Source organism: Lissotriton helveticus, chromosome 9 (assembly GCF_964261635.1).
Source record: "Lissotriton helveticus chromosome 9, aLisHel1.1, whole genome shotgun sequence".
NCBI classification, from domain to species: Eukaryota; Metazoa; Chordata; class Amphibia; order Caudata; family Salamandridae; genus Lissotriton; species Lissotriton helveticus.
In genome coordinates, this window is record NC_136070.1 from 1,210,105,545 (window position 1) to 1,210,121,491 (window position 15,947).

A 15,947-nucleotide genomic window follows, 5' to 3' on the forward strand; every position below is an offset into this window, starting at 1 on the left:
CAACTATCTCCAGGGCTCCACTTAAACTTTATTGGGTGGCCTCTGGAATAGAGTCTAAAAGAGGACTAGAGATTAATAAAATATATCCCTTACAAGGGTCAACATGTGTCTGCCTTAAGTAGGTCCTATACAGGGATCGTGGGGCATTCTTCAGGACCTCAGGGTTAAATAGTCATGCTGCAGGTACTGTGCCCCTCATTCACCCTCTTTTACTGCTCATCTCTGAGAAAACACCTAGCTCCTCCCCGTCGGGGAGTCGTCACCCACACCTTGGACCTTCCAATCCAGGTGTGAGGAGTGAACCCATATGATGAAGCATGTCACCAAATTGTGAGTGTGAGTTCTCGTCCTGAAAGGATTTCTCTTTCCTTTTTAGGTCTCGGCTAGCCGCGCGAAGCGCGTCTCCGCCGAGCCCCTATTGTTGCCATGTGAGCTTCCCAGGAGACAATCCTGGCCGCGCGCATCGCCTTGGAGGCGATTCCAAACTGCCACGCGCACGTGAATGAGCGCTGCGGCCAGGCGCTGTCTCCTAGGAAGCTCAAAACACCACACACACGCATGCACATACACCACACACACGCATGCACATACACACACAGACACACACGCCGTCGCACACATCATACACACACACACAAGTGCACCGAGCCCCCCCCAACTTACCAGTTCAATGTAGAGGGACTCCGCTCTCCTTCTGGCGTCCCGAGACGCTTTCACTCCGCCTGCCTTCTTTTCCGGTGCAGACGCAGCCCCGCCCCCGTCACAGGCGACTTTGCCTGACTTCCGGACACATCGCGGAAGGAGTTTGTATAGCTGTGTGTAAAAACATTTTTTTTCTTCTCCCTGTCCTTGAAGTTGTGTGTTACGTTTGATCAGCAGATAGACTCTAAAACCGCTGAGGACTGATTTGAAGGCATGTGGAAGATTTAGAGTATCTGGGCGCCCGACTGGTGCTTCCACTACATCCGCCAAAGTTAAGTGACCTGCCGAACATTCTGTTCTTCCATAATGCATACATTACGTTAGAAGTAATGCTTTATTTTTTGGGTGGCTCAATCGTCTGCGAATGCAGGAATGCCATTGTGGGTAACACGTTGGCTCTTTTTTTGTTTGCGAGTCACCGAGTTTCCTAAAATGATGACCTCACTGATCAGGTACATTCCCACTCACAGTGCGTCTTTTTCAGGTATGCGGAAGCACTTAAAGTAATTCCACTTGGGGAAATGTCTCCGATGCAAAAAAAAAAAAAACACCCAAGCCGTGACATTTGGAACAGGCCTCATGCATTGCAAGCAGTGAGCAGGAACGCCTAGCTCGTGTGCGCATCCGGGGAGCTCGGTGGCACGTCACGCGAGAAATCCTTCCAAAAGCAGCAACGGCTTTTCATTTTGAGTTCCCACTAACATCGGGTGTCAGTGGACATCTTTGAAAGGTGTCAGGTTTGCCGTCAACTGACCCCCTTGTCACAAGCGTGCCTTTCAACCAGTATCTTTAGTGCTGAAATCAGGAATTGCTGAAAATTGTCTTCTTGGCACGTGGCAAGTTGACAGATATGCTCTACCTTCAAAATGTCACTGTGCACATTAATCATATTTTTGCGATTTTTTTGTAAATGTTCACCCCCCCCCCCCCCCACCCCCCTTCCACGGCTCACCTCAGACAAGCTCTGCTACACTACGGTGGAATTCAGTAGGACACTTGGCATGCAGGCGATGCTGCTTTCAATCCGCAAGGGTACGCAAGTCAGGTTTGCTTTGTTCCTATCCGCCGGTAGCTTCGCAAACAGCATAAAAATGTAATGATTTGCATCGCGCCCCCACCCGCAATCCGCGGTCTATACATTTTTACCATTTTTAGCACTCGGCCAGAGCACAGGCAGCTGATGCCTCTGCGGGACTACCCCCGGCGCCCTCAAGTTATGGAGTCGCACTGGACCGGACGCGCATTGAAGACTGACCCCCTAATCAAGGCGCTCCACTAACCTGCACATGAATAGCAGAGGCCTCCCCCTGGAAGATATTCTGCATTCAACTCCATTGCAGAGCACTGCAGAGGCCACTGCACACTGGGATATAAGCGGCACTTAACTTCTATGCACATGCGTGCTGTCTCACTCCCTGTAGCATGCAGGGAACGTGTGTTGCACCGCTGGGGGTATATTACACCCGCTCCCAATTAAAGATTGTACCCCAGAAATTACACCAAGGCTAGGGTTATTCCCTAAGGATTTCTCCACAGTAAGCTCATCTTAGCGTAGTGGAGACTTTATCTCTGAGCACCAACACACAACGTATGGACCTGAGCTCTAAGTGCACTTAGTGGAGAAGTGTGGCTCACTGGTTAGAGGAGGCAGACCTGGAAGCAGAGGTCAGCCCGGGACCAGGGTTCAATTCCCGGCTCGGCGGGGTCTTGAGTCCTAAAATGTCCATGGACTTGACAATTCTCGCTCTGGTGCCTACTCGATTCACGGGTTCACACTCTGCGACTCTGGGCAATAGCTTGCTTAATCTCCACAACGGCCCCTCGCGGCGGGATGGCTGGCTTTCACCTTGCGGATACCCTGCCGGGGTTATCTCACAGGGGAATACTAGGACGGGTTCCCTAAGCAAGCGCTTAGAAACCGCTCGGTGATTTGCGCTATATAAATTCCTGTACATTTACATTTACATAAGAAGGCCCAGTGGACATGCGCACATGGTATATGCACCCTGTTAGTTCGGAAGTGTACAGCACTCGAACGCATGGCAAGTGGTACAGAGAGTAGCGGCTGGTTCTAAAAGCGCAGCTACGTCTGGCTTCACATGGCACAACTGAGCCATCCCCTGTGGGCTGTCGACGCAGCTTCCTGGCAGACAAACTGCACCACAGAGCAGCACACCTAATATAGTGTATGTGCGCCCTGAAGGATACGCTGTACTCAGCTGGCACACGCACTGCGTGTGAGACACAGCTCCCTTACCAACTCCTCAGTAGCATCCCTACCATCGCCGACTTTGCTCTCCGTAGGACAGTGACACACACTCTGCACGCAGCTCCATTACTGCTGGCTCAGCAGGCGCCGGCTCCCAGCAGTCCCACTGCATGTGGCTCTGGCACACCTGAGGCACGAGGCGCTGCTCGCCGGCCTTACAGCAGCACCCCCTCCCCCAGCGGGCGCTGCCTGTTTGTTAGTCTGTTTGTGTTCGTTTCTCTGTGCGTACATGCCTGCTTTCCGTTGTTTTTGCATGCTCCTCTGTGTGTGATGAGTGAGCCTGTCTGAGTGACTGCAAAACTGAGAGACAGAGTGCGACGGAGTGTGCCTCTGTGTGTCCTATTGGTGAAACGTGCGATTTGTCTATATATACATTTCCATGGCACTGTGTGCCTACATGTGCTTGCAGTGTGAGTATGGGTCAACTTCTCAGCACTCACAACTGCTCCTTGTGAAAAGTAGACTGTCTGCTCCTACAAAGGTTCGCTTACCATGGCCCACGCTATTTACTTTTATTCATTTGTTAAAGGACCACTGGCATCTCGCGCCTCGTTACCCTTTAAAAAATTTTGTTGCATTGTTTTATTTGTAATCTGTGTCATGAAGAGCCATGCTGGCTATTATCACTCAACTGGGCAGTTATAAAATTCGGAAATATACTGAGCGGAGCCCCCTAAAAGCGGTATTGGCGCTGTAGCCCTTAGAAGCACACACAGCTGTAACTAAGATATACGAAACTACTGTTGTAGTGGCCGCGAGGACAGGGGACAAAAAGAGCATACTGTGTATAAAACGACTATAATCATCTGTTCCATTCACGACATCCACAGTGCTTCTGAGCTGCTCTGGACACATGTGCCCAAGGTAGAGGAGATGTGAGGTCCAGTACCTAAGCTGAGTATGAGAATGAAAATACCACCCTTATTTAAATCCTAGATTCGGTACATGCCCAAATTGTGTGATCCTGGTCAAATCAATGTATTTGCACCAGCGGCGCGCCTCTTATGAAAGAAGGCAAATGTGGTGTGACGTTTGTGAGAAGCTTCAGGCGCCTCATTTCCGCCCACTTGAGCAAATATTGGCCTGAGTGGAAGAGACTTATATTGCGCATATGAACATTAAATTCCAGGGAGATGCGGAGATGTTTCTGTTCAAAAGCCAGTCACTCTCTCGAAGTCCCTTATGTAGGATGCACCTCCCTGTACCCAGGCCTGGTTCCTATGGGCTTTATCTTTTCTACTCTCCACACCTCACCCTTTTTTCTCTGTCTCACCTTCCTCTCTCCCAACTTCACCCTCCTTTCTCTCCACTACAACTTGCTGCCCCACCCACTTCACCCTTCCACCGACTCAATTACAATAACTTTTATTCAAGTATTAATTATTTAAAAATATTAAAAGCCATTGTTATTTATAATATCAATATATCTAAGTCACATAAATACAACACATATTGCATTACAAATGCTATAGGTGTCACATTTGCAAATGTTATAACTATTGGCATTGTCATACACAATGCCAATAACTCAAACTTTAATGCTGCGAGACCTATTGCATTGTAAATGCTTGTTTCAATTCTGACAGCTTCACGACATATAGTTAATTGCAACTATATAGTTCTTATCAGTTTCACCTATAGCCAGTTGTCCATGGTGTGAAATTGTTATAGAAATAAGGTAAAATTATCTTAAAAGAAATGTCTGTTTTAAAAGACACACAAAATCATCTCAACACTTCTAGCACGGAATGTGCCTTTGGCTTGAGGTGATTGGTTGATTTTGTATGTTTTCAAAGTCTGGTGCTTCTTTCAAAGAATGATCTACTAGGAAAAAGGACATCTCGCCATCTCTCTGAAGGGAATGCAGGAGTAAGCTAGGGGTGCTTTTTTTATTGGTGCAATATTTACCAATTGCAAGCTTCCATAGTGACATGGATTTTTCGGGCACCTGAGAACCACAGAAAGAACTTCCATCAGAGCCTGGCTGTAGTTTGTGGAGGGTTTTGCCTTGGAAATCAGACTTCCACACAACTCCTACCTTCTTTCTGCTTACAATTCTGCTGATCAAAGCTGCAAAGAGCAGATTCTTTTATATTGGGTGCTGGTGGGGCAGCACCTTAGTGTCCTCTATCCACCAGCCATTAAAAATTATATAACAAATATGACCATCATCTCAATACTATGAGGTGGTTCACAAGATAAAATAAACGAAGGGGGAATGTTACATATTCTTTTGTGGAAAAAAACTGTGTACCATCTATAAATGGCCTTTGCAAAATTGGAGGGTATATGTATTATGGCCAATACCAGATATTCAAATTCTTGGTCTTTGTAAATTGCTTTAAGGAGGCCTGAAAATGTAAAAAGACCGAAACGTGTCAACATGAAAGAGGCAATTTACAAAAAATAAGAACTTGAGAACAGTGTAACTATACTTAATGATACAGAGAAATATCTTTGAATGTTCCTCCTTTTAGCAATTAACATACACCCATAAAGAATAGTGTGCATGATGGCGGAGAAGATTAGGCAGGAACTGACATGCCTTTTTAATATATGTTTCTAATGAGATGAGTTTATATACGTGTGAGGGGATTATTAAAATGGAACTAAATTTATATTAAATATTGATTGATACATTAGACATCTGAGAGATTTCAATTTTGTTTAAGGAAAACAGCTGATAAATAAGAGCAATACATTCTATCCAGCTTCCATTAAAAACATATGGACCAAGATTTAATTTGGTTGTCTCTCTAGATACATAAATAAAAGGAATTCATCCACATTTAGGGATTCTTCACACATTCAGCAATCTGAAACAAATTCAGATGCTGAGCCTCAACAGACACCTGCGCATCTTAAGAATTATATTACTTTAACTGGGTTCTGTGTCTTCGGTGAGCCACATAAAATTGCTGACATGAACTAGAAAATATTGTATCTTTTTAGGTCTATTGCCAAAACCTTTCTTCCTGAAATGTGTTTCTTTCTTCTCTTCCCACAGAAATTCCATGGGGCCAAACTATGGATCCACAAATCCTTTGCTTGGTGCTGACTTCTCTGGTGATCCTGGTATGATTAAATATGTGTGCCATCAGTGAAAGGCTTTAAACCTATGTAGCAGCAGTACAGAATGGCATACAAATGGAATTCTATGCAATTTTCTAAAGAGTCGAGAACCAGTGACTTTTCTGTTAAAGAAGCCGGATGCATCATTCCCATTTATTAAGTGTTGCATTGTAGTTCCACTGGCTAGACTACGTGGAGTCAGAAGGTTAATTCCCACCTCCACCTTACATCTTCCCTAGGATGATATGATGAAATGATGAATTATGCAGCACTAACACCTATTAATTACTGGTCAATATGCAATCCGTTCTGTAGTGTGGCATTTGTAAGTTACCATATTAAGTTACTATATTAATTTGCACCATCAATCAGTGAGCCTAACTAAAAGTAAGTTTGAAATAATTTCAATGAATATAGGTTGTTAGAGGGCAAAATGCTTTTAGCTCCTCTGTTACTTTTTCTTTGTTAAATCTTAGTAAAGTATGTGACTTTTATGGAGTACTTCAGGACCAAGCAAAATTGAGAATAGGGGCAGTAGTGAAAGGGACATTTGCCACTTGATCCTTTCTCAAGTGTTATTGTTATACAGTTCTGACCTTTTAGAAAACAGTGCTTAGCTTGTTGGGACCTAAAGGTCCCAGTGTGTATAGTGCTGTTCGATAAAAAGCTATCCAGGAGCCATGTAAAGATCACTTTAGCATTGAGTGCAAGACACATTCTTAGATATCGGTCAGAGAAGACTTCAAGTTCCTATTTTTCATTCAAGACTAGGAAGGACTGAAGTATTGAGAAACACACAAACATTCCTGAGAATGCATGCAAGTGATGTCACCATGTAGTAAACATTTTGACAAATGATACAGCCTGAAAATGCATTTTTTTGGGGAGAGATGGATTGTTAATTCACAAGATCAGCGAGGAAGTGTCTGTAATTTAGGTATTGTGTTTGACTCATGGTTTGAGCTGCTTGAATACCTTATTTTTTCCATTTAGGTGCACCAAGTCCATATCCACCCCCTATTGGTGGCAATGCTGCCTCTGCTCCACCCTCTCACTTGATGGACAATGTAACTGGGTATGAAGGCATATCAGCAGGAGGTGAAGGTAGGTATAAAACCGAGTATATGCATATGATAGACTTCAGAAATGCATTGAAGGCGACTACTTACCTTGTTAATATTTTGGTTGGCAACATTTTGTCCATCAATATTTTTGCAGCACAATATTTCGAACTCGATATTCCAGTGCAATAGTGTCAATTATGTATCTTCTTTCTATTTGACCTTTCTTTTCACTATATATATCTCTCTATATATGCTTAAAGTGTTTTGCTGCACCAGGCCGTTACACCTTCCTGCGGTGCCAGCGACGAAGTCAGCTGCCGTCTGTATTGTCTCCTCACATACTTTCTTGAGTTCCAAGAATAAACAAAGCGGCATACCTGTGTGGAGGTGTGCCGCTTTGTTTATTCTTGGATTTCCAGAAAGTACGGGGGAAAATATCTCTCTGTATGAAAAAAAAAGGTTAAAGTAATGTTATAGTTAGGTGAGATAAAAGCATCTGTTTTTGTTTCAACAAAACCTTAGTAATTCACTGAAAAAAACAAAGGTTAAAGTAACGTTATAGCTAGATGAATTTGTCAATGCCAACATTAAACTATTAAGTGAATAAGTAAAAAAAACACAGGAACACATCAGTTATGGTTAACAGCCCTAACAATAACTTGCACCCCCCGCCATGCACTGCTTATGACCTCACTTATGACCGCACTCATGACATGTTTTATGACATTTATGACATCACTGAAGACATCATTGATGACTTAACTGATGACATCACCCAAGCTTTGTTTCCCCCATATTGCTCTATAAATTACTATGGCATTCTAGGCCTGACAGTAAGTACAAAATAGTTCAGAAAAATATTGTGCATCCTTAGTGCCATCACAGAAACATCTTTCTTATATGTAGAAAGCAAGCATTATGTGCAACATTGACCCTATACCATAAACTTTATAGGTTGCATAGTTCACATTAACAGTCAACTACATATATTTGGGAATCCTTCAATGAGTATTGTTTTCAATCTCTATACAATTGTTCACAGAAAGCTAAGTTCCAAAAAATAGCTAATGTGAGTTCTAAAACAAATGCTCTACAATGGACAGCTTTTATATATATATATATATATATCAAACCCTAATATCAGTAGAGAACTGGGTACTGTAAATAGTGTTTACACTATGGAGGGAGTATATTCTATACTACACTGTTTGGAAGCAGTGAAACTCGCATGAGAAATACACCACAAAGTATTAAATAATCTATTAAGAACAGTGTACACCCTATGCAACGGTTGTCAAAGAAGACACTATTTGTTCGAAATAATCACGATCTGAAGGTGCTAAGATCAGATTCCCTGCACTCCTCATACTGTGCCGAAAACTATACAAATAGCCTATATTCTGATGCAAGACAATCACATGTACATAGGTAAGTACATGGTGCACACAGTCTTCTATGTTAAGTAGAAATCGTCATGCTGACATGATTCTCTCTAATAATAAGTCAATGCTGCTTACAAAAGTTAGTATCTACTACGTAGTATAATCTTACTCCTGTTGAAAACATCTTCTGCAGAACAAAAAATATAGAAAAGTAGAATATAATAAACACAAGTCAACTGTCACCTGCAAACAGAGTTACTCTTGAATACAAAGATTTAAAACATGTTCAATACATCTACACACCTATGGTGCATTTGGAGCAAATGTGTTTTGTAAACACTTAAACCCATTAGCTGGACCCAGGCTGTACAAAATTACGTGGATAAGTAAAACATACTAGCATTCTCATTGGATGATGTCATCAATGATGTCATCAATGATGTCATAGAACATGGCATACATTATGTCATATGTGAGGTCATAACCAGTGCATGGCAGGGGCGTAAGGTATAGTTAATACTGCTAACTATAACTGGTGAGTGGCTCCCCTGCTCTTTAATTGCTTGAGGAGTTGCAGACATAAGAGACCCAAAAAGAAATTCACCTAATTTGTAGCTGCTAAAGTTGTGGGTTTATGACACCCCAGCATCCATCTTTTACTCCTTTACTCATTCATCTATCCATCCTTTCGTTCCTCCATCTATCTACCTTTTCACTTCGTCAGTCCATCTACCCTGTTACTCCACCCATCCATCCACCCTTTACCTCAGCCATCCAACTTTCACTAACTCATTCATCCATACTTTCTCTCATCATCCATTCACCCTTTCGCTCATCCATCCACCCTCCCTTTCGTTCATCCATTCATTCTTTCACTTGTCCATCTACCCTTTTATCCATCCTCCCTCACTTATCAATCCATTCTTTCACTCATACTTCCTTTTGTCCTTTCACTCATTCATCCGTCCGTCAACTCATCCACCGTTTCACTCATCCATCCATTCACTCACACACCCATCCATACTTTCACTCACTCACGCAATTTTACATTATTTATGGACCTTTGTTAGCCAAAGACAGTCTGCGGTCAGACAGAAAAGCCCCATCAAGAACCCTGAATGCAAATTTTGACTTCTTGGTCATACAGAATACCTAGTCGCAAGCTTGTTTTTATGCGTAGGCCCAACATAGTACTTCTTTATCTGTCCCAGGACAATACACTGATTAATTGTCATCGCCCTTGACTAAAGGGTCATCCCTGAATTCAGACGTTATGCTGAATAATTGTTCTTTTTTGTATTGTCCTTGATTAACAACATTTGTCTCATGCCACAACCTCTACTATTCTACAGCATGCACCTCCGATGAAAATGACCTACCTTCATTAATTTTATGGGCCTGTTTTCATCTTATAACGTCCGTTCCCAACTGACTTACTGCAACATATTTAGCTACACCTAAGGAATAGAATGGTAGTCCGAAACATACAATGCCTGAGTTACAGCGTCCACTTTGCAACAATATCTTGAATTGTCAATCATCTTTTTTTTCAGGTGGAAAATGTCTTCCTCCCCCGTCATATCCAGGGTCAGGCCCTGGGAAAGCTGCTGCTCCTCCAGATGTGCAATGGAGGTAAGAAGCTTCCTTTCATGTCAATTGCGATATCATTAACTTTGAATTTCTTTGTTGCCTATTCCTGTGACACTAAGTAAAGAATAATAATGGTTTCTTCCCTGTGTTGGCTGCATGCCACACTTTCATGTGGAAGACAATACTTTGTCTTAGGCTCATAAAAAAGAAATTGACCAATTTCACAAATATTAATGCCATACTTAATTTTTTGTGAGATTATTACCTTTTATTGAGCGTCAAGTCTTGGGGCCTGTCTTACTCCACATAGTCACTCCACATTACATATCATAATTGGTGTAAAGTTCTCCATAGAGTCCTGGAACACTTAGAAGTTTCTTTTTATGGGTAATGTTCTTTACCACTAGTGTTTTAAGACCACAGTCCTATTTCACTCCAAATTAGATATCAAAGTGACTCCTGTTATGCCCTTGACTCTCTCACGATAGTATTACTGAACAGTCAAGGCTGACGTGGTGTTAGGGCTTAAAGGATCAATAAGACAGAGCCAGACAACATTTACAGCCAGTCAATGCTTTACTTAATAAAAAGTGCAAAACTTTACTATCAGGTAAGTAAAATAGTACGCAAATGCAAATGAAAATGATACACGACAAAACAAGAAAGTCATTGCACCTTCATAACATATTGATAATTTCAGTGTCCAGAAAGTATGCTATGTTATTTAAGGTATAGAGCTTCAATAATGGATAAAGTAGTACACTTACCAATTTGATAGAAAGCCAGAAGGTTCTAACATCAAATGAAAAAAGATACAACTGCAAATATTTTAGAGCTCTCTTGCACTAAGCTTTAGGAAATAATTTCACCCGGAGTCCCAAAGCCAATGTTATTCTGTAGGGGTCGCTTAGGGACATCTCTGGTCCTTTTGGAAACAGTAAAATGCCTTTTAAAAATATGAGGGGAATGGCAGGATATTGGCCCAGTACTCTCACCCAGGAACCTTTTTGACCTAGCTGCTTATGGTATAAAGGATGTAGCAGAATGAAAGGCGTCCACCCTTAAAATTGTCCACAGTTCCTAAATTAAAAGGGGGTCGCTAAAAATCCCAATGATCTCTAAGCCTAAAATCCCATTATCCAAACTACAATGTATCCACCCACAAGAGAAATCTTGGACATTATCTGTAGGGCCCTGGGTAACCTACTAACTAGCTAGTGGTGTCTGGTTGAGGCTGCAGGGTGCAGTCACTTGAGTCCAGTAAGAATCCAACTGGAACCAATGTTGGGGTCAGCGATTAAATAGTGGCTAATCCTCGCTATATGCCACTTTAGGAGCCTTGTGGGATAGGAGCCCTGCATGTCCGCACTCACCACTGACTAACTATATGTTTTTTGTGGTGTAGTTGTCAATGTGACCGGAGTACCCCCCGACACCTGGACCACCTTTGAGTTAGAAGTGACTGCATCGTTGACCAGTATTTTTTTTAGGAGCCCTAGCAGTTCCAATGGCTATAGAATCATGGTGGCATCTTCAGATCAATGGAAACAGACTTTGTGCCTGGGGTTGAAGAATGACTGTCTCCTGGTCCAGCAGAAGCAATACGATTTTGATCATTCCAAGATTCTCCATAATGATATAAATCATCATAGTGTTGAAAACAAAAAGAGTAGAAGTGAATTAATTATTTTGATACATTTTAGGAGACTGTGTAAAACTAAATGCCCTAGGTATTACTGTAAAACATATGGTGTTTGGCTTCATTTTTTGGTTTCTTTTTTTTTGGGGGGGGGGGAGATTTACCATCACATGTCTCACCCTGGGGGAGAAAAAAGGGGTTGGCCTCGTACACTGACATTCGAGGCTTGCTTTATCACCTCATCTGTTCATTTCACATTTGACAGCTGCAGCTTCTTGAATTTTAAGTTCATTTAAAAATGCGTGAACATATCGTAAGGGATAGCCTCGAATGTGACAACATAGTAAAATTAATTAGTTATGTATTCTTTATTTTCTAATAAGCCACTTTTCATCAAAAAAATATTCAGCAAATATACAATACTCTTCTGTTATTAACTCGTATTAATCGTTTTAATTCTTGCTGAAGAAAGAAGAGGTTGTATCATGAGATACATTACTCACCATTATCCTGATGAGTAGTGTAAGAGGTGAGTTCAGACTCTATGATGACTTAGTCTTTGTCATTTCTGCTAAGACTACCAAGGAGCTCTGTGCCCAAAGCCCTCACCTGATCTATGGAACAGTACAAACTACGCGTTGTCATGCTTAACACAAACACACACTTCACCTGGTGTATTTAATTTAACACACATTTTTCTCCTTCTAGTATTCCTTCAATTACTGAAGATACCGCAAAGCAAGCCTTTATACAGTTTGCAGAGAGCAAGTGCTGCTACAGTAGTGCTCCTGCCAAGGAGATGGTTTTTCGCGACTTCCAGTCACTCAGCACCTACAGAGTATGTACTACAGAAGGAATTATCGTACACCTTCTTCCAGAATCCCTATTCGTTTCTGGGTGTTTCTGAGTGTGCCATTACAAATATACAGGAAAGCAATAACTTTATGTTGTGTGTGCAGTGAGTGTGTTCAACAGCCTCTGTGTATGCTCTAGAATCCCTCCAGAAACGAGGACATCTCTGCTGTAGAGGCGTCAGCTGTTTCATTACATGGATGTTCATGCGGCTTCGCTGCTTGTATTAGGCTCTGCTCAGTTCAATAACCATTCTATGTCTGGAAAGATCAAGCCTTAGTATGAGGGGTGTCAGCTTCCTTCCTACTTCTAATCTTGACATTCTGAAAGATACTCTTGAAGGGATGAGTTCAGCTCATGTCCACTCCATGTTTCCCTTCTTCTTCCCAAGGACTTGGGCTTAAGTTGTAGTTTTGTTGTCTTGATGGTGAGAGAGTTATCCATACACATTGTGTAGCATTGTAAACCCTTTCGCATAGTGAGTCTGTTCAGAGAGCATCATTAGGTCTAGAGAGCTAGAAGAAGAGTGCCATTCTCTCATTGGGTAATCCACAAGCATAGTACAGGAGATCTTTAAGTTTATGATCATTCTTTATCTTGTCCAATCTTGTGTCTTCATCTTTCGTTTGAAATAGTAACAAGTACAATTATTGATTTATTACTATATGATTTGTTTTTCCTAGTATCGTCTTGAGACGTTCACGGAGTCCAGATCCTCAGAGTGGAAAAGTGTACCTTATAATGGTAAGCTGGGGTGTCATCTAAAACCTTGCCTAAGAGTTAGACTTAACTTAATGCATGATATTTAATGAGGAAAACATTCTATTTCCTAGACTGAGAGTGAAAGAGCTTGTATTGCTAAATGTCAAAGCATGTTAGAAAAAGACCACCGTACTCCAGTGATACTGCTGGCTATTAACTCAATTTATTATGTTATTTAAATTTTTAAATCGTTGTTTTCACCCGAAAGCATTTTGGCAGTGAGGGAACAAGATACTAGATATGGGTGAACTCATCCAAGAATGCTACATGAATATTTTTAGTTTTGGTAGGTCATTCTAGTTAGTCCTGACTCCTAAGCCACCTATGAATCTTTCAAGGTAATCAGTGTGCCTGTCCTAACCATATATTTAGTAATTTCTGATCTCTGCGTGAAGGGCTAACACTTGCAGTGTAGTTTGTACAATAAACTTCAAGCTGAAACATTAAAGAATGTTACATTTGATGTTCAAGGTATTAAATAGTCAAATCAGTTGAGTATCATAGAGCGAATTAGCTACATAGCCTGCCTGCCAACATATATTTTGCAACATGTCAATTATCATTTTGTAACTTCCAGCTAGAGAACAGTGTGTCTGGGTAGCTTAGTGAAAGATTTGTCTGAAGTTAAAGAAATACTCATCCCAACATCATCAGCAGCAGTAAACCTGTGAGGAAGTGGGTTCCAACCCATTTCGCTCTCTTAGGTATTTTACTTTTTAGGACACCTAGTTGTTTTATCTCTACTTAGAGAGATTCTCATTGAGTCTCACAAAAAAAGGATTTTGAGTGTGCCTACCTTTTAAAATAAGATCCACTTATGCACAGCTGGGGTAAGAGGCTCTAGGCTGGTTGCTTATGGACGTAAGCACATGCCTGTGTGGGTTGAGCGAGTGGGACTACTTTCTAAATCAGTGCAGTATCTACTCACAGGTAGCCAGTCGCATATGGGACCCTTAACAAATTGTTTATGGTGTGGGCAAGCCTTATGATTTAATTGGGCATTGAAAAATAAATGTTTCTATTTCTTATTGGCTGAACTTGAAATCTGTAGTGCTTCACTGGAAATCTAAAGTGTTTAACTGTTTAAGTAACCATTGGTACTGAGTGCAAATATAACTTTATTTCAATCATGCTGCCACTTCTTCATGCACGTTTGGTCATATTTATCTTATTCCTCTGAGTCAGTACCATATTAGATTTATGCTTTTAATCACCCTACTGGGACGCGTTATTTACTCTGCTAGGCCAGCAGGAGGTCGAAAGCCTTCCACACACAATAGGTCATATGAAAGGGATTAGGCTATTCCTGGGAGAGGGCAGTTGTGGGGACTGGATCTGCTTAGGTTAATTTCATTTCTCACTGCCTATAAGCCTGAGCTTGTCTAACCTCAGAAAAACAAAGGAAGGCAGCCAGATCTCTGGCGCCACTCACAAGACAGACTCTATTTTGAAATTTGTGTTGAAAGGGACAGGTTTCAGAGTTCCAAGAGAGCTGTGACCACTTGAAGTTCCAATTTTGAAAAGTCCCAACATGCTGTGCCAAAGGATTGGAACAGGGCTGGAGTGATCATTTGCATTTCTCGGATTAGGAAAATGTGCCCACTTTCTGGAACTTTTCAGCCCACTTAAAAATCTCTGCACTAGGGAGAACATGAAAGGAAGCTATCTACAGGATCCCATGAAAAGTTAGACCCCTGAAGAGAGATGGGACACTGGACATCTACTGACGTGGGCTCTGCGGATCTTTCACTCCAAGGCCAGTGGCCTCCTCAACTGTCTGGTGCATTCCAGGGAGTGGACCTGTTGAGGGGTCCTAGAGTAGAGAATTTCCCTAAAACATGTATGGAATTGTCTTGTAGGTGGACAACACTTGACAAGAGGACTCCCTGACTTCTACTAGATGTGTATAGCATTTAAAAAACAGGAATCAAGGAAATCATTACTGGGGATCAAAGAATGTCTTTTTTTGATAGCTAACGATATCGGGGTGGTATATGCTCTATCTAGTATATGATTGTAAAGTACACCATGCCACCATGCTTCAAAAGATATATTGAAATAATGCTTCCAATGTATTATTTGTTGGAAGGCAAGTAGTAGATCTACAATATGTACATTAAAAGCATAATCATTCCAATTGTCTCAAAGACTTAAAAACAGATTTGTAATGGTGAAAGCTATGTGTATATGAAAAATAGAGTTAATTTGTGACCAAACCTTTAATCAGAAATGACAAGTGGTAGAATATTCAAATAATTTATGGTATGTGGCTGAAAAAGAGACATTACATGACCAATGGGCAGGTAGAATAGTGGGATTACATTTGTGTAAACTAGCTAGGGTAACCGTAAGCTGGTTGTAAATGAAAAATAGAGTTTCAGTTGCGCTGGCAGCATGAGGTTTTGCGTATCTTGAGCCATATTTTGTTCCATAAAGAAGGAGAAAAAGAGGTATGTAAATCAGTTTTGGAAATGATTTGGATATGACCAGACTCAAATATTACAATTTGTCTTTGTAAGAGTTAGGAAAATTAAAGATGAGTTAAACTTGAGAAAAGGAGATAAAAGATTGATGTTGGAATAACTGATGTGTACATAGGGAGCATCTTTACCTCT

General features: G+C 41.4%; 1 protein-coding gene across 1 annotated transcript in view; it reads left to right on the forward strand.

Annotated features, from left to right (window-relative positions):
• Nucleotides 1-15,947, forward strand: part of LOC144782355 (protein SSUH2 homolog) — a 101,470-nt gene that overhangs the window by 44,372 nt on the left and 41,151 nt on the right. The window contains exons 2-6 of the mRNA XM_078661673.1: nt 5,979-6,046; nt 7,037-7,147; nt 10,043-10,121; nt 12,427-12,556; nt 13,254-13,314. Of these exons, the coding sequence (XP_078517799.1) occupies nt 5,979-6,046; nt 7,037-7,147; nt 10,043-10,121; nt 12,427-12,556; nt 13,254-13,314 (449 nt within the window). The remainder of the gene's footprint in view (nt 1-5,978; nt 6,047-7,036; nt 7,148-10,042; nt 10,122-12,426; nt 12,557-13,253; nt 13,315-15,947) is intronic.